The sequence below is a fragment of the Pan troglodytes genome, chromosome 2 (assembly GCF_028858775.2).
Source record: "Pan troglodytes isolate AG18354 chromosome 2, NHGRI_mPanTro3-v2.0_pri, whole genome shotgun sequence".
Lineage (NCBI taxonomy): Eukaryota > Metazoa > Chordata > Mammalia > Primates > Hominidae > Pan > Pan troglodytes.
In genome coordinates this window covers 178489346-178510979 of record NC_086015.1, presented here as the reverse complement: position 1 = coordinate 178510979, position 21634 = coordinate 178489346, and the positions used below count along the sequence as shown (strand labels likewise).

At 36.3% G+C, this 21634-nt stretch overlaps 1 protein-coding gene across 9 annotated transcripts in view; it reads right to left on the bottom strand.

The window, feature by feature from the left end:
• NAALADL2 (N-acetylated alpha-linked acidic dipeptidase like 2) overlaps nt 1-21634 on the bottom strand; it is a 1368615-nt gene that overhangs the window by 469643 nt on the left and 877338 nt on the right. For all 9 annotated transcript variants that reach the window (XM_063807338.1, XM_063807340.1, XM_063807336.1 and 6 more), the window contains one exon: nt 19045-19195. In XM_063807338.1, the coding sequence (XP_063663408.1) occupies nt 19045-19195 (151 nt within the window). The remainder of the gene's footprint in view (nt 1-19044; nt 19196-21634) is intronic.

Here is a 21634-nt window from a genome sequence, read left to right as displayed (position 1 = left end):
AGCAAAGGGTTTTAATAACTATATATAGTTTGTTAAGAAAAATTACCAGGCAATGTATTGTAGGTAGAGGGGAAAGGTATTATAATTCATCTAATTTCATTTTTTTAATGTGCACAATAGAAAAATTCTATACTTCCCAAAGCATATACCGCTTTGAAAGTTATTTGGCATGAGACTATTGAGAGAAAGAATAGTGGCTGCTATTTCTTATTAACACAATCTACTACTCAGAATTTTTTATGCATACTACAGAAAATGTGTTTTTAAACTTTTAAAACTATTGTTCAATCTGGGGTATCTAAAAGAAATATTATGCTAAATTTCACTACACTAAAGCGACACATGTAACTGATTGGTACCATATTGTATTAGACTTTTCCAAAAGGATTAAAGTATAAGTCACAGCTTCCCTCACCCTGGGTGATCAAACATTGGACATGACGAAAAGCTGTATCTGAGGACAATACCAGTTGTGAAGTTTTGATTAGGCAGCAAAACAGAAACAAAGAAACATAAAAGGAAGTTGGAAGGTAGTAATAAAAATAATGGAAAGCATTTTTCTTTTGATTTATTGCTATTTTTTAGTCATTGCCATAATTTAAGAAAGTCAGAGTCACTATTACAGTTTGTTTGAACATCTACATTAGAAAATTAACTATAAAATATCCAGAGCACCTCCGGAGACTTGATTCACTTTGTATAAATGTAGCTCTGTATTATTTGAGATAGTGATACACACACACACACACACACACACACACACACACACGCAATATTTGGCAAATACCAGGAGGGAGTAATCAGCTTAACACTGAAACAACAAGGATTGTCATCAACTTTAATAATGCTCACTACCTATTGGTTAAAATGCTGCCTAAGGATCAGATGCTTTGTGGTCTGACTCAGCTTATTATTTTATCCTTATCTCACATAACTCCCTATCCTACTTTCCACCCACAAGTAATCACAAAGTACCTGCTCCTTTTATCTCAGTGCTTGTGATTGTGTAGCTTCTTATCTGAAACCTATCACATGTATAGACTTCATATATATATATTTTTCTGACACTTCTTTTTAAAAGCATTTCATCAAAGACTTTTAAAACAGTAGATGCTTCATATGCAAATGTAAGAGACCAAGAATTATCAAAACAAGAACAAAGTTGTAGAACTCATTCTTAGCAATTTTAAAACTTACTACAAAATTAGAGTAACCTAGACAGTGTATTACTGGTATAAGGACAGACATATAGATCAATATGAATAGAAATAATACATAAATTAACCCATACATCTATGCTTAATTGGCATAATTTTCAACAAAATGCCAAGAGAGTCCATGGGAAAAGAATAATCTTTCAACAAACAGTACTGAGACAACTTGCTATCCACATGCAAAAGAATAAAGTTGGACTCCTACATCATACCATATACAAAAATTAATTCAAAATGACCTAAATGTGAGAGCTAAAACTACAAAACTCTTAGAAGGAAACATAGGTGTAAATGTCTATGATGTTGGCATAGGCAACAAAATAAAAATCACAATGAGTCATACTGGGATGATTATAATTTTAAAAAATAACAAACCACAACAGAAAAATAGCAAGTGACAGAAAGGATATAGAAAACTTGGACATCTCATATATATTGCTGGTGGGAATTTTAAACAGTGCATCCTCTATAGAAAACAGTTTGTCAGTTCTTCAAACAACTAAATACAAAGTTACCACATGACCCAGCAATTCTACTCTTAGGTACATGCCCAAGAGAATCAGAAGCATAATATGTTCACACAAAAACGTATATGTGAATATTTGTAATAAGATTATTTGTAACAGCCAAAAAGTGAAAAAAGACCAAATGTCCATCAGCTGATAAATGGATAAACAATATGTGGTGTATCAATACAATGGGATAGTATTTAGCCATGCAAAGAAATAAAGTACTGATACCTGCTACAACATGAATGAATCTTAAAAGTATTATGCTACATAAAATATGTTAGTCATGAAAAACCACACATTGTATGATTCCATTTATAGAAAACATCCAGAGTATGGGAATTTATAGAAAGCGGTGATTAGTGGTTGCCAGGGGCTGGAGGGAGGAGAGAATGGGGAACAACTGCTAATGCGTACAGAGTTTCTTTTGGGAGTGATGCAAATAGGTTGAATTAGTGATGATTTTTGCAGAACTCTGTGAATACGCTACAAAAAACAGTATTTAAAATGGTGAATTTTATGGTACGTGAATCATATCTCATTAAAAAAAAAAAAACTTACTTGAAGTCACACTTTCTCGGAAATGGATTTTCTAGGCTGAGGAAGATGTCCACCTTAGCCGAATCTCATTCCTGTAACATCTTATTCTTCTATTCTGAGCTCACTGTTAACACTATGTATCTCTGTCCTTCTGGATCTTTGGCTTCTCCAATAGAGGGACTCTTTGTTTTGTCTCCTTGTGCTTCTCTTACGGTCATTTGTGAAATGCTTATTGATCAAATAAAGGAAGTCACTCTTAGGGAGCAGATACACATCATGAGGAAAGAAAGAAGCCATGATCATGTTAATTGTGTCTGTATCCTTACCAAATAATTGATGATGAGCATCTTAACTGTGGCAGGGGCTTGCTTTCATAACTCTACGGCCAGTTGAAGAAGCCATGCTGCCACAAAGCTACTCCCAACACTCCCTGCTGAGAACTGCCTTCTCTTTGTAGAACTGAGAAGGGGACAAGGAGCTGTCCAACTTGATCTAGGTCCCATAGACATTCCTCTAGTAGAGAAGTGTCAGGAGGTACCAGTGGGCATTATCCCAGCAATCGAGGGCTCCTATCCCATCTGTCAGCTGTAAATAGAGTGCAAATTTAGAGATATCATACATCTCACTTATCTCTGTCCTTGTTTTCCATCCTGATATGAATCATCTGGTCATCCTGAGCACTAAAAAGTATGATCTAGGAAAAGACAGCCATATTTCATCAATATCCCATTATATTCAGATTTGATTTTATAGCCGTCCTAATTATATCGTAGTTATCGAACATTTATAAATTTGTAGTATTTCTTATATTTAACAAGAGAAAATTTGTAACATTTCTTCTATGACTTATACAACCTGCTAAGCGAAAATATAAACTTTTGAGCTAAATTTACCAAAATGGTTCCTATCCTGTTTAGTTCTTGGCTCAGGGAAGAGAAAATAAACTGAGTAGAGACTTAGTAGTAACAGTGAATATCATATGCCACACCCATGAAACTCTCAAAATCCTAAAAATAATTATCAATGTAACTAAATTATAGACTTTTAAATAATGATGTGTTGAGGTTATATCTCTTTTAGAAAATGGTACAACTCTTTCCTGAAATATCATCTCAGTGTGCAGATTTTAACACATTTCCTTATTAGTTTTGAGCCTTTTTTACACAAGAGAAATTCATCCCCAGAATTATATTTTACTTCTTTTATCTCTGAACATAGTGTCTATCCAGATAGGTAATGGATAAGGTCTGAAAGGGGTATATCAAAAGATATTTTCTCTAGGGTATCCATGAGTCCTCTGAAATTATAGGCAATTTTAAAAGTATCTTACATGTAGTTTTCTGGGAAGAGGGCACATTTCTCAAAGCTGTCAGCACTTTATGTAATGAACACCACTTATATTTTGTGCCCGTTCTCATATTCATTCTTTTGCTCAGGACTAGTATGTCCTCATTATCAAGCTAGATGCACAAAGAATTAAAGACAAATATAAGACATCATTCATGAACTCAGGTATTTCACTGTGGAATTAAAGAGATGAGACTTGTATTTCTTTATTTTTATACAGAACAGATTGTATTTATAACCTCTAAGATCCCTTCCAGTGATAGAAATCTAAAATTGTGAATCATTATTGGCACACAGCAGTGGAGTTAAAAAGAGAGGAAAAACAAACAACGTAGGACCTTTGAAACTTTTCACATGGCACTCAGCCAATAGAACCTAACAATTCCAAGCTAGAAGATACCTAAAGCAGGATCCTCCTGTCCAACCTACTTATTTCACACAGGCTCTCTATCTTTTGATTAGTGATTCTAGACAATGTTTGATGTGACTGTCACTATTTGCAATATTAAATCCAAGATTTAACTTTATCCTCCTCAAGTCTGCTGAAGAATGGCTTTGAACTGCGTGCCAGCACAGTGTGCCTGCCGCAGTTGTTCCCCACTCCTTCAGGGTTCTGCTGTATTGCCAGAGGCTGCACTGGAGGCTTTGTTTCAGTGACGCTTTCAAACTCCTCCTGCCCTGTTTCTAATTACTGCTCTTCAACTCTGTACAACACCAATGCTGTTACTTTGCTGCCTTCCCTCCCTTCTGTGCAGCATTGCTAGTCCTGCAGCTCGAGTGATGAGTCACTCACTTTCTTGAACTCGCCTCCTTCTTCACCTCACTTGACTTGAGAGGTCCTTAAGAGGCTCAGCCCCAGCCAAAGGATAGTACCAATCCTAACTTTATTTCAGGGAAAACTCAAGGAAGTCTTGCACTCCTGCTCACACTTTAGTGGGTGGTTTTGCCAGAGTTCCTAAACTCTTCACATCAGTTCTGGAACTCAGTTCCTGGTGTTTTGTTTGTTTGTGTGTGTGTGTGTGTGTGTGTTTGTGGGTTTTGTTTTTTTTTTTGGTTTTTGTATTTTTATAATTCTCTGCTGCTCCTAAATTGACAACCTTCCTGGTGCCTCTGTTGCTATAAAACTGGGGTCCTGATAAATGTTTAATAATTTCCTCACAGGGACGGGGACCTATGCAGAACCAATGGCAAAGTTGTCCCCAACTCCTATCTCCTTATTCTCATGCAAATCTTGGCCTTTTTTATACCGCCCTGCAGCATCTTAATATAGACCCATTGTCTTCAGTAGGCTTTTAAAACAAGGTTTGGGATCACTCACAAAAGAGGTAACAATTTAAAATCGAATATGAACCATCACAATGCTTAAAATGGATCAGATTCTTCCCATCGCATGGATTTTCATTTAGGCCATATCCTCTCTTAGGGTCAGCTAAACACCAGCGATTTCACTCCCAGCTCTCTCTTTTTAAAATAAATCTCTTCCTCCTTTACCTTCACTCTCAGATTCCCACGACTTCCTAAAGCATGACAATTTAGTCTTCCATACCAGAACCACACTCCTGACATAGCTTTGTGTATCTAAAAACACATTAATTGCTTTACTAGTGTATAAGCTGTGAAAATTCAGTTTGTTCTGTGAAGGAGAAGAACAGAACTGAATTATTAGGCAGGGTTTCCATACACCACTCTCATCATAGTTTGCTAGGCTCTTACTCGTTACACTAACTTGTCCAAATGAATATCAAAGCATTAACCAAAACAGGTTACTTACACCTAATCAGGAACAGAGACTAGTGAAACATCTAATAGTTGCTACAGTCAGCATTTCTTTGTTTTTCTTCTAGAAGATGGTGAAAATAGGAGCATGCTGAAAAATTGTAAATCTTTCTTCTGTACTTTATATGATAAAGTCAAAGAAGCTGTTTGTTTGTTTGTTTGTTTTTGTATTAGTTTGCTAGGGTTGCCATAACAGAACAATACTGAGTGAGATGCTTAAACAATAGAAATTTATGTCTTCAAAATTCTGGAGGCTATAAGTTCAAGATGAAGGTATTGGCAGGGGTGGTTTCTTTCTGGGGCTCTCTCCTGGCCTTGTAGATGACCATATTTTGTTCGTGTCTTCACATGGTCCCCCCAAGTCTGTCTGTGTCCTAATCTCTTTTTATTAGAACACCAGTCATGGTTGATTGGGAAATGCCCCAATGCCTTCATTTCAACTTCATTGGCTTTTAAAAGACTATCTCCAAATACAGTCATATTCTGAGGGGCTAGAATTTACTCAACATATTAATTTTGGAAAGATAACTCAGCCAAGAACACCTCTTGACTGAATATCACATGGATTCCATGGCCAAATATATCGAGAAATCTTAGTCTGACTCTAAATAGGACCACCATACCACCTAGACCTAATACCACCTTACCACCTAATACACAGAACAACCAAGACTCTTTTGAGAGCAAAAGGGGTTGCTATCAGTAATTACATAAGACATATTGTTGGTTGGTCTGTGTATTATACAGTTACTATAATGCAAGTTTCTTGGTTTTGTCTAGTTTTCCCTACTGTACCCAAAGCTATCCTAGGAACACAAGATATTACTCTGAATAAGGTTACTGAATATTAAACTAAGCTGTGCTTACTTGGTTAACATTTACTATGGATCCTAAAGTTTTCTTGGAATATTGAAATGACGAGACTTTCAAAGAGATACCATGGTAACAACTTAAGTGTGTTTGTGGAGCAGGTGAAAAATTTCAATGAGATGTATTCTAGAAATAATTGCCTAAAGCACATTATCTTTTCAGCCTATTGCTTGAAAATGTGCGTATCTGTATTATCATAAAAACTGTCACTTTATCATTTTTTTCCAAGATAAAATTGCATTTTCTATTCTGTCACTGAAATGGAAAAATCACCCAAGGGACTGGTTAGAGAAGGCTGTTTAAGAGTTTTGTTCAAATTTGTGTTTAAAAAGCACAGACTTTTGAACATGGTTAGCAATGAACTGGAACAGATCATGCTGAGGAAAAGATTAGTTGGGATACACTGATTTTCCAGACTCTAGACTATACCAAAAATTCAATTATAAATCTAATTACAACTTCAATTGTTAAACAATCAACCAGATTATTTTTTGTTGCTGGCTGTTTTGTTTCCTGCTGACTCATAAGCAGGTGCACCTGCAGGTGTAAACGTTGCCATCTCCATGTGACCTAATCAGCCCTTTCCTACTTTCTGTATTACTTTTTACACATCTTAAGCTACAAAATCTGCAAAAGCTGAGGTACAAACCATACATTTCTATGTTGGGGTATAAAACTGGAGAAGGATTCGTAGCAGGAAGGCCAGATATTTCATGCCAGCAATCCCACAGTAGGTTTGACTGTGTAGTAGTAATTCCAGATATTCCTCAAAAATGACTCTGTGGTTAGATACATTTGGGAGATTTTACAGACTGTAGTGCTTTTAGAGACTTGAAAACACATTACAATAATAATAAGTCTAATAGTTTTATAGTAAAGAAATCTGTAGTGTAGCTTAGTTGGATTCTCCATTTCCTTAACAAATTTACTGCAGATACTTTTGTAAATGTTAGCAAATAATGGCCTGAGGAATCAAAGAGAATGGAAGGTGGGAAAAAAAGAAGCTTAAGAAAGGCTTTCAGGAGGCCCTGTACCCAAAAGGAAGCAGCGAGGGTATTCAATAATCATATGGAGGGGTATGCACGTATATAAGTCACAATCTTTGTAAATATATAGGTGGTGTCACTGCTCATTACTCAATGAGCAGTGTCAGGGAAAGAAAGTTAATTACCTGACACGTTTCCAGCAGACAGAGCTATTTTCACATTTAAAAGAGCGACCAAAGCCTCACTTTTAATTTTTTTAAAAATAGTCCACATTTATACTCTTCAACTCTAACACTTAGATGATTTGCTCTCAAAAAAAACATAATATTCCAGAGATTCATTTTTTTTAATTCTCACTGAAAAAATTAGGAACTGAGTGGCTGTTGATAGGCAAATAAAAGTGCAACACAATTTTTCATACAAGACACATCTCTCAAATGAAATTGTATGGTACTGAAATTTACAATGCTAGCAGTTTGAAGTAAATGCAATAACACTTTAAAGTGGCATTACAAGATTTATTTTTACATACTTAAAATTCAAAAACTCTTCAGAGAATTCTAAAAATAGAAAATGTTTACTTTAGGAGGACTCATCTATGTTTTGATTCAACACTAAACTATAAAAGAATTCATGAAGCATACCTAACATGTGGTTCTTAGAGTCTGCTTTGTAAATACAATTTTCAAGTGGTAAAAAATGCAAACAATCCTCAATTATCAAGATTAGGTGCAGATACTATCTCATGGATGATCTATAACCACCAAATTTTGTCAAACATCATGCTGTTTTAGACATCTATTTATTCTGCAGCACAAAATTCCAACAGAATTTTGCTTGATGATAGAAATTCTCTGTAAAGCCATATTGGCTATTAAACACTTCAAATATGACTGGTATGGATGCCTTTTAAATTTTATTTCATTTAAATTAATTTAAAGTTAAATAGCCATATATGGCTAGTGGCTATCATATTGGACAGCAGAGCTCTAGCCCTTCTAACTCAGTAGATGCAGTAGACGTGGTGAGGTTTTGTCCAGATGTTCCACTGTGATGCCCCATCCTGTCAAGAGAGAGCCTGTTGTCTCAGCTGCTGTGAGTTCTGTCAGCAGATAGCTTCTCACTGTTAAGATTTTCAGGGTTTGCCTCAGTCATCCAGTCTTCACACAATGGCACAACGTTCTGGGGGAGGCACACTTCCAATGACTGATTGCAGAAACGGCCTAGAGACCGGGCCATTGGGACCACCAGTGAACAAGTCTGATAGGTCGTATCTTCAGGTGTGGTTTGATGGTCCCAATAACACAAAGTGGAACACAAAGGGAGTTCCATTTCTCCCTTTATCCAATCCTGCTGTGCTCCCTGTTTTCCACAGGTATTGATCATTAATAAAACCCTTGCACATCAAACTTGCTCTCAGTACCTGCTTCTGGACAATCTGACCATTGTCACTCTCTAAGAACTGATGTGGAGTGATTTGTAGAATAACTTTGAAGTGGGGAAAAAAACTCCAACAAAGTACAAATGCATATTTATAGTATGCTGCATTTTATGTAAAATCAAAGGATAAATAAGAAGAATATGTGTATATGCTTATTTCCTAACAAAAGAAACACAGAATAGACAAACCATAAATAAATAAGATAGATTTCTTATAGGGGGTAGGTGAAGTGAGGTGGTCGATTGAGGGGGAAAGATAAACAAATGAATAGATACATTGATCATAATGAGAGCCATGTCTCTCACTGTTGGTGAGGGGAGTTACAAATAGGGAAGAGGGAAAAAGCAGAATAAACCTTATACATGCTGGGTTGGAATTGAAGCTATCAATATCTATAAATATGGATTGCTACCTCTACTATCTGTCTGTCTGTCTATCTATCTATCTATCTGTCTATCTAATCTACCTAATCTAGCTTTGTCCATTGAGAGGACTTAAAACACGCAACAATAGTCAATAAGTCTAGCACCCAGATATTGATTCTAAATATCTTTTTCTACGAAAAGGATCTAGAGATTTTTGGAGAAATGGCTGACTCTAGGTATGAGTGGAGAAAATACAAGATAAGCCTAAAACATTGTACTGTGTCAGAAAGTAAGCGTGCATTCAAAAGATGATGCAAACATACAAAGATGTCAAAATATTGGACAATTTTTTATTGTTCTTTCTTAATGATACATGATATTTATACATATATATGGTGATGCATGTGATATTTTGTTACATGCATGGAATGTATAATGATCCATTCAGGGTATGTAGGGTATCTATTACCTTGAGTATTTACTATTTCTGTACATTGGGAACATTTCAAGTCCTCTTTTCCAGCTATTTTGAAATATAAAATACATTGTTGTTAACTATAATCACCCAACACTGATACTGAATGTTAGAATTTATTCCTTCTATCTAGCTATGTATTTGTACCAACTGACCAACCTCTCTTCATCCCCCCGGCGCCCACCACACCTCTACCCACAGCCTCTGATATCTATCATTCTACTCTCTATCTCCATGATATAAACTAATTTTTTAGCTCCTACATATGAGTAAGAACATGCATATTTATATTTCTATGCCTTGTTTATTTCACATGACATACTGACCTCCAGTTCCACCCATGTTGCTGTAAATGACATGATTTCATTTCTTTGATGGCTAAATAGTATTCCATTGTGCATATGTACCACATTTTATTTATCCAAGCACCTTGAGGATAAGCTATCTTGCTTACAGCCACCACCTGGGGCTGAAGCACATGCTCCCTAGCCACCTATCTACAGCTACTATTACTAAAAGAAGCCCCACATTCACCAGAAATAGGGCTGCAACACAGCTGCTGCTGCCCCATCCACCTTTGATGGTATCTGAGCACTCCTCTTGGGGACCTGAGATCGGATTCACCCAACCTGCCACCACCACCACAGCTGACATCTACCTGTACACAACATCTGCAGGCCAGAGGACTGGCCCATTGAAGCTACCACCAGTACCAGCACAAAGAGAGGTTTATCCTGCCACTGCTACTGCCATTGTCCACACCATGCCCACTGCCTGGGGGCTACATGCCCAACCCACCAATGCTACTGCTAGCACCCAAGCAAGCCTGAAAACCCAAGAATTGACCTGTAAAGACACATATAGAATGAAAGTAAAGGGACATATTATTACATATTGATAAATGGGTCAATTCACCAAGAAAATGTAACAATTGTAAACATATATGCACCCAATACCAGAGTGCCCAGCTATATAAAGCATGCATTATTAGATCTAAACGGAGAAATAGACTCCAGGACAATAATAGTTGGGGACTTCAATACCTCACTCTCAAAAAACAGATACTCTAGACAGAAAATGAACAAACATTGGAGTTCAATTGCTCTTCGCAACAAGCTGACCTAACAGACATTGACAGAACATTTCATCCGACAGCTACAGAAAACACATTCTTCTCATTAGCATGTAGAAAATTTTCCATGAAAGACTATATGTTAAGGCACAACACAAGTCTCAACAAATTTAGAAAAAATCACAGCCAGTTGTGGTGACTCACACCTACAATCTCAGCATTTTGGGAGGCCAAGGCAGGAGGACTGCTAGAGCCCAGGAGGTTGAGACTAGACTGGGCAACATAATGAGACCTTGTCTCTACAAATAATAAAAATATTAGCCAGGCATGGTGGCACATCCCTTTGGTCCCAGCTACTTGGAGGCTGAGGTGGGAGGATCACTTGTGCCTTGAAGGTTGAACTGTGGTGTGTCTGTTTTTATACCAATACCGTATTGTTTCGTTTACTATATGCTTGTAATATACTTTGAAGTCAGGTACTGTAATGTCTCCAGGTTTCTTCCTTTTGTTCAGGATTGGATTGGCTATTTGGGCTCTTTTATGGTTCCCTTCAAATATTATAATTGTTTTTTCTAATTCTGTAGAAACAATGACATTGATAGGGATTGCATGGAATCTGTAGATTCATTTAGGCAGTTTGGTCATTTTAAGAATATTAATTATTCTGGTCCATGAGCACGAGATGTCTTTCCATTTGTTTGTGTCCTCTTCAGTTTATTTCATCAGTATTTTGGAGTTTTCTTTGTTGAGGTCTTTAATTTCCTTGTTTAAATTTATTCCTAGGTATTTTTCAAAGCTATTGTAAATGGGATTGCATTTTTTATTTCTATCACAGCTTGTTTGTTATTGGTTTATAGGAAGGCTGCTGATTTTGTATGTTGATTTTGTATCCTGCAACTCTACTGAATTTATCAGATCTAAGATTTTTGAGTTTAATTAGCTATGAGACCATGTCATCTGCATAGAGGGACAATTTGACTTCTTCTTTTCCAATTTGGATGTCTTTTTATTTCTTTCTTTTGCCTGACTGCTCTGGCTAGGACTTCCAGTACTATGTTGAATAGGAATGGTGAAAGTGGACATCCGTGTCTTTTTCCAGTTCTCACAAGAAAGGCTTTTCCCCATTTAGTATGGTATTAAGTATGGGTTTGTCATATATAGCCTTTATTATATTGAGGTATATTCCTTTTCATCCTACTTTGTTCAGAATTTTTATCACAATGGAGTGTTGAATTTACTAAATGCTTTCTGTATCTATTGAGGTGATCATATGTTTTTGTCTTTTGTTCTATCAATGTTTATCATGTATATCATGTTTATTGATTCGCATATGGTGTATCATCTTTCTGATGTACTGTTGAATTTGGTTTGCTAGTATTTGGTTGATGATTTTTTTGTGTCTATGTTCATCAGGGATATTGATCTGGTGTTTATTCTTGTTGCACTCTTGCCTGGTTTTGGTATCAAGGTAATGCTGGCATGATAGAATGAGATATGAAGAATTTCTTCCTCTTCAATTTTTTGCACTAGTTTGAGGAGAATTGGTGTTAATTCATCTTTGAAAGGTTAGTAGAATTCAACAGTGAAGCCATCCCACCCTAGGTTTTTTTGTTGTTGTTGGAAGACTTTTTATTACTGACTCAATTTTATTACTTGTTATTGGTATGTCCAGGTTTTCTATTTCTTCCTGATTCAATCTTTGTAGATTTCGTGTGACCAAAATTTATCCATTTTCTCTCAGGTTTCCAGATTGTTAGTGTATAGTCGTTCATAATAGTCCCCCTGATCTTTTGTATTTATGTGGTTTCAGTTGTAATGTCTTTTTTCATTTCTGATTTTGTTTATTTGGGCCTTAACTCCTTTTTATTTGTTAATCTAATTAGTGGTTTATCTATTTTATCTTTTCAAAAAGCCAACTTTCTGTTTATTGCTGTTTTGTATTTTTTTCAAGACTCTAGTTCCTTCAGTTCTACTCTGATATTTTATTATTTGTTTCATTCTACTAAGTATGGGTTTGGCTTATTCTTGCTTTTCTAGTTCATTGAGATGGATCATTAGATTTCTTACTTGAAATCTTTGTATTTTTTTGATATAGGTGTTTTTGCTATGAAATTCCCTCTTAGCACTGCTTTTGCTATATCTCATAGGTTCTGGTATGTTGTGTTTCAATTTTCATTTGTTTCAATATTTTTTCCCTCCTTAACCTGATGGTCATTTAGGAGCATGTTGTTCATTTCCATGTATTTTTATAGCTTCCAAAATTCCTCTCGTTACTGATTTCTAGGTTTATTCCATTGCGGTCTGAGGAGATATTTGATATGATTTCAAAATTTTTTTTTAAGACAGAGTCTAGCTCTGTAACCAAGGCTTGCGTGAAGTACTGTGATCATGACTCACTACAGTTCAACCTTCAAGGCTCAAGTGATCCTCCCACCTCAGCCTCCCAAGTAGCTGGGACCAAAGGCATCTGCAAAATGAAGCCAGTTACTGCTGTCTTGTTGAAACAACCATACAAGGTAAAAAATAAGAAGTGCTACAAAATTTTTAAACTAATCATATCGTTGTTTCAATAGCTTCTATATTCTTTAAGATAGAAACATTAGTAAATCGTTTTTTTTAGCAATGGATTTTATCATCCTCAGAATTCATCATAGATTTTTGTGGAAACTTTAGTTCTTAAATTAAACAAACCGATTGTCTCTATTGATCAAGTACACATTTAATTTAAAGTAGAGTGCTGCCAATACAAGTACAAAACATTCTAAATGATAAATTTAGTATATGGTACACTGATTTTTTATGAACAATAACCACTCAAAAATGTTCTCTGTAGGCTATAATCCTAGACATTCAAACAATCAACTGCAAATTTCCCTCTGTGGGGCCAAGAGAACTTATGTCGCCAAAATTATTTTTCAAAACAAGAAAGGAGCAGTTTGAATTTAAACAATCAATCTTTTCAAGATGTTATGAATAAACTTTCAGAAAAATTTTGCCGCTTAACAATGAGCCACCCCATAAGTGGTTCTAAGAATCAAGTTGAATAATATGACATGTAAATCTGAAGCCTGCAGAGCACATATAAGAACCACCAGACACTTACAATGAAATAGTAAGAATTCAGACACTTTATTTTCCCCGACTAAGTGACAGATATTCATACTGTGAATATCTAACACTTTGCTTTGACAACTAGGCACATATTTATATTTTCTGCCATTCTAGTCAGGGAATGGTTCAACATTGTCTCAGTTGATTTAGTGCCAACTCAAGTCAGTCTTTCGATATTTGTCCAAGTAACTGGACCAGGAATACCTGGTGATGACTTGTCACAAATTACAGTGATATTCTTTATTCTTTGAATAGTTTTGTTTGGCAGGAGTGATGTTCAACAGACAGTAGATAAACAACACAGAGATCCACTGAATTGTAACACTGGGAATATTAAATAAACTGTTTCATTTGATACATTTCCCTAGAATAGAGCCACTGAAAAGACTTTTCTCTCCAGAATTTAAAACAAATAAAAAGGAATAAAGGATTGTAGCAGAAAGACAGACAGAGGGACATAGATACGAAGCTTTAAATCAGGATGGATTTCTGAAAATGGTACATAAGGAAAATCAAGTCTAAGTCAAGACAAACAATTAACTGGTAGTAAATAGATTACCAGTTACCTGGAGGTGTTACTAAAATTAAAATCAACACTGTAGTCAACACAGAATTCAGAAGAGAAATTATTAAAGAAAGTAGATGGAAGAAAAGGATTTGTTATTCCTAATACTATTTTCAGTTCTTCAGATTTCGGACAATCTTACTGCTGAGAAATTTGGAAAGGGTTTTCTTTTCCATGTTTCAACACAAACCAAATGGAGTACTACTTAAAGATACATATTTTTTACTTTCTTATTTTTTATGCTTAGCTCATATCTTTCTGATTTTCTGTTTGTTTTGGGTCTTACCCTATGTAGCTGATTTATGATTTTAGGCCAAATACAACTCCAACTACAACCTATCACTGGTATTGTAATTATGACTAGATATGTAAATATCAGCTTGTATGCCCCATTTACCTCAGTCTTTGGCTAAAACGCAGGGTTCTTGTGCTTCAAGATTGAGAATTGATTTTTTGCTATATAAACACGAAAGTCTCTTAGAATTCCAGAAATATATGGTCCTGGGAAATCAGATTTATTCGGATCACAGTTTAGTGCAGTTGAAATACTTATAGCAAGATTACTTTGAGCTGAAGATAATTGAGAAAGAGAAGATGCTCCCCGTGCCCTACGAAACACTCTCTGCCTCCCCCGCAATTTACAAAAAGTCAGGGTTAGACTTTTTTTTTTTTTTTACAGTAGAACTTACATTCAATTTAATCTTTAGTTTCAAAGATAAACCTATACAGGTTCAATCTAATGAGGATAATACAAATAAATGAACAAGAAGTACTCAACTAAATATTGATTCAAAGTACCATAAGGAACTCAAAGTGTTTCAGACCCTAACTGTATCAGATTCTATCCCATTAGCATTCCCACACATGGGTGTGTATGTGGTATGATGGAGATCAAAAGTTCCACCTACTTCTTCAGGACTGGTGCCATGATCCTAGTGTGATATACTGAAAACATCCTCCTTCACAAGTTTCCACTGTCTAGCTAGGTGTAAACTGACTAAGCTAATACAATAATGTATACCCCCAAATACTTCAAATCCTCCTTGAAGTAAAAGACCTTGACATTCCCTGCTTTTCTCACAAAACTGCAGGTGTGTAATAATTCTGCAAAGATTCCTAATCCATCCTTTTGATTTAGACCATTAATTTTCAGCAGCTTCAGCCATCACCATCTATTATGCATCATTTCATACAGATCTTTTGTTATAAATATCTATTCTTTGATTCATGGCATTGACAGAACTTTTAACTCTTAAAATTGGATTCACATAGACTTTTAATGAAGACTCTTACTAACCCAGAGGGGCAGAGGAAAAGGAACTACATAATAAACCTTACTCAAACAAAACTTTTATCTTTCATTAACTTCCCCCCATTTATTTATCTTCCCATAGTTTGCTACCCCTGAATGGCTAAATCTCTTTTCTTTTGTCTTGTTACTTCTCTACACGTTTCTTGTTCTTTCTTAAGATATTATATAAAAGCTAAGTTCTAACAACCCTGAGTTACCCATCCCTGAATTTCTCCTATACGTATGTGTGCTGGATTTTAATTTATGTAAATTTTACCTTGAAAAATACTGGTGTTGTGGGAACGTACATATAAAAAAACAAAAATGGTAGAAATGCAGACAGTTGAGGCAGGGTGCGGTGGCTCACGCCTGTAATCCCAGCACTTTGGGAGGCCGAGGTGGCCGGATCATGAGGTCAAGAAATCGAGACTATTATGGCTAACATGGTGAAACCCCGTCTCTACTAAAAATACAAAAAATTAGCCGGGCGTGGTGGCAGGCGCCTGTAGTCCCAGCTACTCGGGAGGCTGAGGCAGGAGAATGGCGCAAACCCGGGAGGCGGAGCTTGCAGTGAGCCCAGATTGTGCCGCTGCACTCCAGCCTGGGCGACAGAGCAAGACTCCGTCTCAGAAAAAAAAAAAAAAAAAAAAACAAGAAATGTAGACAGTTGATAAAGCTGGGTGAGGCGTATGGAATGTTCATTATTTGACTGTGTTTACTTTGTTTATATTAAAAACCAAACAAAGTTAAAAACTACCTCCTTGTATTTTGGGTTGTTCTAAATTACTTCTTTACTGCTTATCACCCTTAAATTGGTAAATAAGACGAAGTTCTTAAAATGAAAAAAGGTAGTTTTAGATTAGTCCCTCTAATAATCATTTCCTATGATTTGGATGTGTACCCCACAGCTCATGTGTTGGAAACTTGATCCCCAAAGTAACCATGTTGAAAGGTGCCACCTTTAAGAGGCGATTGGATCATGAAGTATTCTCACACATGGATTAATGCTGTTATCATGAGAGCAGGCGCGTTATTTTGAGGTGCATGTTATAAAAGTGAGTTTGGCCCTTTCTTGCTCTCATGGATGCTCTCTTACCATTCTGCCTTCCACCACTGGATGAAATGATAAAAGCCCTTGCCAGATGTGAGCCCCTTGACCTTGGACTGACCAGCCTCCTGAACTGTAAGAAACAAATCTCCGCTCTTTATAAATTACTCACTTTCAAGCACTCCATTATAGCAACACAAAATGGACTAAGAAAATTGAAACCAGAAGTGTGGTTCCTGCTATAACAAATTCCTAGAAATGTGGAAGCAGCTTTGGAAGTGGATAATGGGTAAAGGCTGGAAGAACTTAAAGGAACAGGTTAGAAAAAGCCTAAATTGTTGTGAGCAAATCAAGGATTATTAACAGCAATTCTGGTGAGGTCTTTAAAAAAAGACAAGAGCTGTAGGGAAGTCTGTATCTTCATAGAGATTACTTAAATGGTCATGATCAGAATGTTAACAGAAATACCGACAGTAAAGGCCATTCTGATAAGGTCTCAGGCAGAAATGAGGAACAATGTACTGGAAACTGAAGTAAAGGACATCGTTGTTACAAAGTGGCAACGAATTTGACTGAATTGTGTCCATGCCCTAGGGCTTTATGGAAGGTAGAATTTAAAAACAATAAATGAAGTTATGTGGCAGAAGAATATATCTAAGCAGCAAAGTGTTCAAGGTGCTACATGGCTTCTTTTGACTGTTTACAGTAAAATGAAAGAAGTGAAAAATGTTTTAAAATGGAATTTTTAATTAAAAGAGAAGTAGAACAGAAAAATTTGGAAAATTGCAACCTTGTAATGTAAAAAATGAAAAAGTATTTCTAGGAGAAGAAAGAAAGGGTGCCGCTATTTGATAAAAACATTAGTATGGATGAAAAGAAGCCAGACGTTATTCGTCAAGGTGATGGCAGAATAAAGCCATTTCAGAGATTCTATATATGCTAAACTTGCAACTATTTTAGGAAGTTTAGATTATTTTAGAATAAAAAGTAGAAAAAAAAGGATGTTGAAACTCCTTACAACTCTGGCTAACACTTGCTAGCTATGACTGAATTCTGTATTTATGAAATGACCTGGGGCAAGAAAATGTTGAGTAATGGTGCCAACCAACTTACCAACTTACCAACTTAGGTTAGAACACTCGTACAGAGTCTGTTTTTGGTAGCACTGCAGCCCACTGACTTGCCACAGTGAATTAACTGCCAAACGCAGCTTCCTGAAGCTGAGCAATTACAATGCAGGACAGTGAGTGTATTTGCAAATGAGAGAGCTGACTGGTGTTTTAGGTGATGTCTAGAAATTGTAGATAGATGCCTACTAATTCTAACTTTAATTGTAATGATAAGACATGGGACTGTACAAAGTACAGATCCATGAGATCCCAGAGAAAATGTACATGGATTATTAAAAGAATACTTTTGTAGCATATAGAAGAAAAAGCAATAATCAGTAGATGCAACAAAATTCATAAGTTATAATTCATATGTGATTCAATTTGCTTCCTTCTTGGAGAAAGTTGCTAATTAATTGGTAAAGTTAACATAGAATAGGCAGCTGGATTTGAGTAAGATAACTAGTAAATTGTTTTGCGATTTTTTGGGGAAAAAACAAAAAATATTGGCAGAACACATAAATAATTACATAATTTTTTGGGTTAGTTTAATTACTGACTGAACTGTCACGGTTAATGGGTCAGTATCACCCTGGAAGAAGATTCAAAGAGCTTTTTCCTCAGCCAAGTTGAATGAACAGAATATCCCTCAATGACACATTGGACAGAAATTCAATGATGCGGTGAGCATCTGCCAAAATCACAGTTGTTTTCTCTCTCCCACATGATCCCTACTATCATGAACACAGCTATCTAGGAAAAAGAAAGATATTTGCTGCAAAGTAGCCATCTCTATACTTCCAGTGATTGGCCAAAACAATGAGGTACCTTCTCTTAAGAGAGCCAGAAAATCATATTAAATCCATTCTTCTACAGCATCTTTTCTTACTACTTTACTCACCTAACTTGATCATGTGTACCTCTAAACCCTGGACTTAAAGTTATTACAGCTGCCCCAAAGCAGCAGACATTTAATGCTCCTGGGTATTTGTACGTGCTATTGGCTTACCTGGAGTACCTGTCACACCTGGTGTTAATTTGTCTTATCAGTCAATCAACAATAACACATAAAATACATTTCTGTCTGTTCATCATACTGTAATTTGTTGAGATAAAAATACATTATAGTCTAAATCCAATTTATAACAACAAATTGGTAGTCTATAATTACGAGAAGATTAAAAAATAAATTGCTTTTTAAAACAATAAGATGGGATGATAAGAATTATTTGACATCACTATTCCTGAATAGATAGCATTTACTTATAAATTGCAACCTTGTAATGCTTACTTACAAGTATAATAATGATGACCAACAAACTTACCGACACTTGGGTAACCAGGCGTAGAAGGGTCTCCTCCTGGATTCAGTGACACCATGAAGGTATCATGGCTAGGATTCACAGTCTTTGGCAAATCACAAGGATCAATATACAGAAGAACACCTCCAAATCCAGCCTTTTCCAATGAGGAAAGCTAAAAGAGGGAAGAAAGCTATTAAAAATATTATCATGCACATTAAAAGTTCATATAGTGCCATTTTGCCAATGTGGCTATGATAAGATGACTCTTTTTCCAGTTTTCTTTTTTTCTTTTTCTTTTTTTTTTTGTTTTTTGTTTTTTGTTTTTTGAGATGGAGTCTCACTCTGTCGCCCAGGCTGGAGTGCAGTAGCGTGATCTCAGCTCACTGCAACCTCCACCTCCCGGGTTCACGCCATTCTCCTGCCTCAGCCTCCAGAGTAGCTGGGACCACAGGCGCCTGCCACCATGCCCGGCTAATTTTTTGTATTTTTAGTAGAGACAGGGTTTCACTGTGTCAGCCAGGATGGTCTCGATCGCCGGACCTCGTGATCCGCCCACCTTGGCCTCCCAAACTGCTGGGATTACAGGTGTGAGCCACCGCACCCGGCCTTTTCTTTTAAAATAAGCAGATATTTTAGATTTCTATCAAGCCCAGAAGCTTTTTCTACTGGCCTTTTTTTTCCTCTTTTTTTTTTTCCTCCTGTTTTTCTCTATCTCTACCAGCATTGCTATAATGTCTATATTTTATTTCAATTGTCTATTCATGGAATTCCTCACTCTCTGATTTTTAACTAAGTGGATTTTAACTTTCTACTTTTTTTGGATTAATAGAGGATCTACCATACATAAGGTTCTTATTTTAAAAGGAGAGTTGTTGTGACTATTATGTCTTTCCCTAAAGCAGAAATCACCTGCAGTATTGTAACATATTTTTTCCAGGGCTGAGCCTGTCACACCAGTCATTAAAATGTTGAAATACTGTCACGCTGTTTAGAAAATAGCAGCTGTCCTGAACCTCCTGACAGCCCCAAGTATACTAGTCATCTTGGTCTCTGCCTGGAGGTACCAGCCAGACCTCCCAGATATGGCAACTGAGGAATTTACACGTAACCTTACGGGGGTCTCTTTCTGAAAGATCAGCCCTTGTTCTGCCCCCGTCGTTAAACGTTTTGAGAATAGACCCTGTCATTTGAGACATATTTAACGTAAAGATTCCTCTCTGTTCCTTGGTAAGCACACAATAGATAAGTATGATGGAACAGAAGAACTTGACAATATACTAAGTTTCTTTTTATTTTAACTCTTTAAATTGATTTTTTTTGTAAAGAGCTTATTCATTTTAGTCCTCTTAGTATGACTTACCTGATATGAAAAACAATAATCATGATTTGCTAATTCTATTAGTTTTTCAAGAGAGAGGAAAAGTAATTAGAGAACATAAAGATAATAAAGGAGAACATGACTGAAGGTCATATTCAATATAGGCAGTCACTGCTCGTTGTGTGACTTTAGTTAACACCCATACTTCACTCCCCAATTACTGCTTATGTTGCATATTAACTTTTGCAGTGGAGTAAGCAAGGCAGCACCATTCGCTGAGGACAGGGATTGTGCTTACCTTCTCTATCATTGTACACCTTGCACTTAGCAGGCTTTCAAGAGTATTGCTAAATGAGAGAATGAATGAGACAGATGCAGCCTAGGCACAACAGCTATTTTTATTTTTATTTTTTGAAACACAGTCTCGCTCTGTCGCCCAGGCTGGATTGCAGTGGTGCAATCTCGACTCACCACAACCTCCACCTCCCAGGTTCAAGCCATTCTCCTGCCTCAGTCTCCCAAGTAGCTGGGATTACAGGCGCGCACCACCATGCATGGCTAATTTTTGTATTTTTAGTAGGTACGCGCTTTCACCTTGTTGGCCAAGCTGGTCTCAAATTCCTGACCCCAAATGATACTGCCGCCTCGGCCTCCCAAAGGGCTGGGATTATAGGCGTGAGCCACCGCGCCCTGCCCAGCAATTCTTAAAGAAAGGAGAGCCCTGAGAAAATATTTGGGAAGCCCTCCTATTAGGAAAAATAAAACATAATTGCATATATGGCATGATTTTAAAACAATGTGCCAAAAATAGAAACAGATATAGAATTTAAGTATGCCACAATAATGGCATTTTTTCTAGTCCTTTAAAAATGCTCTTCCAATTTTTGGTGTAATGAACAGCATATATTGTTTTTATGATTAAATAAACTAACATTGGGAACCTAAGTAAAACACAAATGACTAATTTCTCTTCTATAACAACCATGCATATCAGACTTTTGTTATTATTTTCCCTTCAGTGTTTTAGTAGAAAGGAGGGAAGAATTTACGGAGAAATGGAGAATGAGAAAAGGAAAAAGAGCAAAGAATGTGTGAATGAGAGAGCTGCATTTAAGACTTACTCTTCAAATCCTCACCCCCACCCATGTGGGGTAGGGAGAGTCTAATGTTTACGTGCAGAAATAGCTATTCTTAAAAAGAATAATCAATTGAATGATTTTTGAATGTTTGCTTACTATAGAAGAATATATAAAAAATATAATAGAATATAACTCTGCAATTAAAAGGGAAACA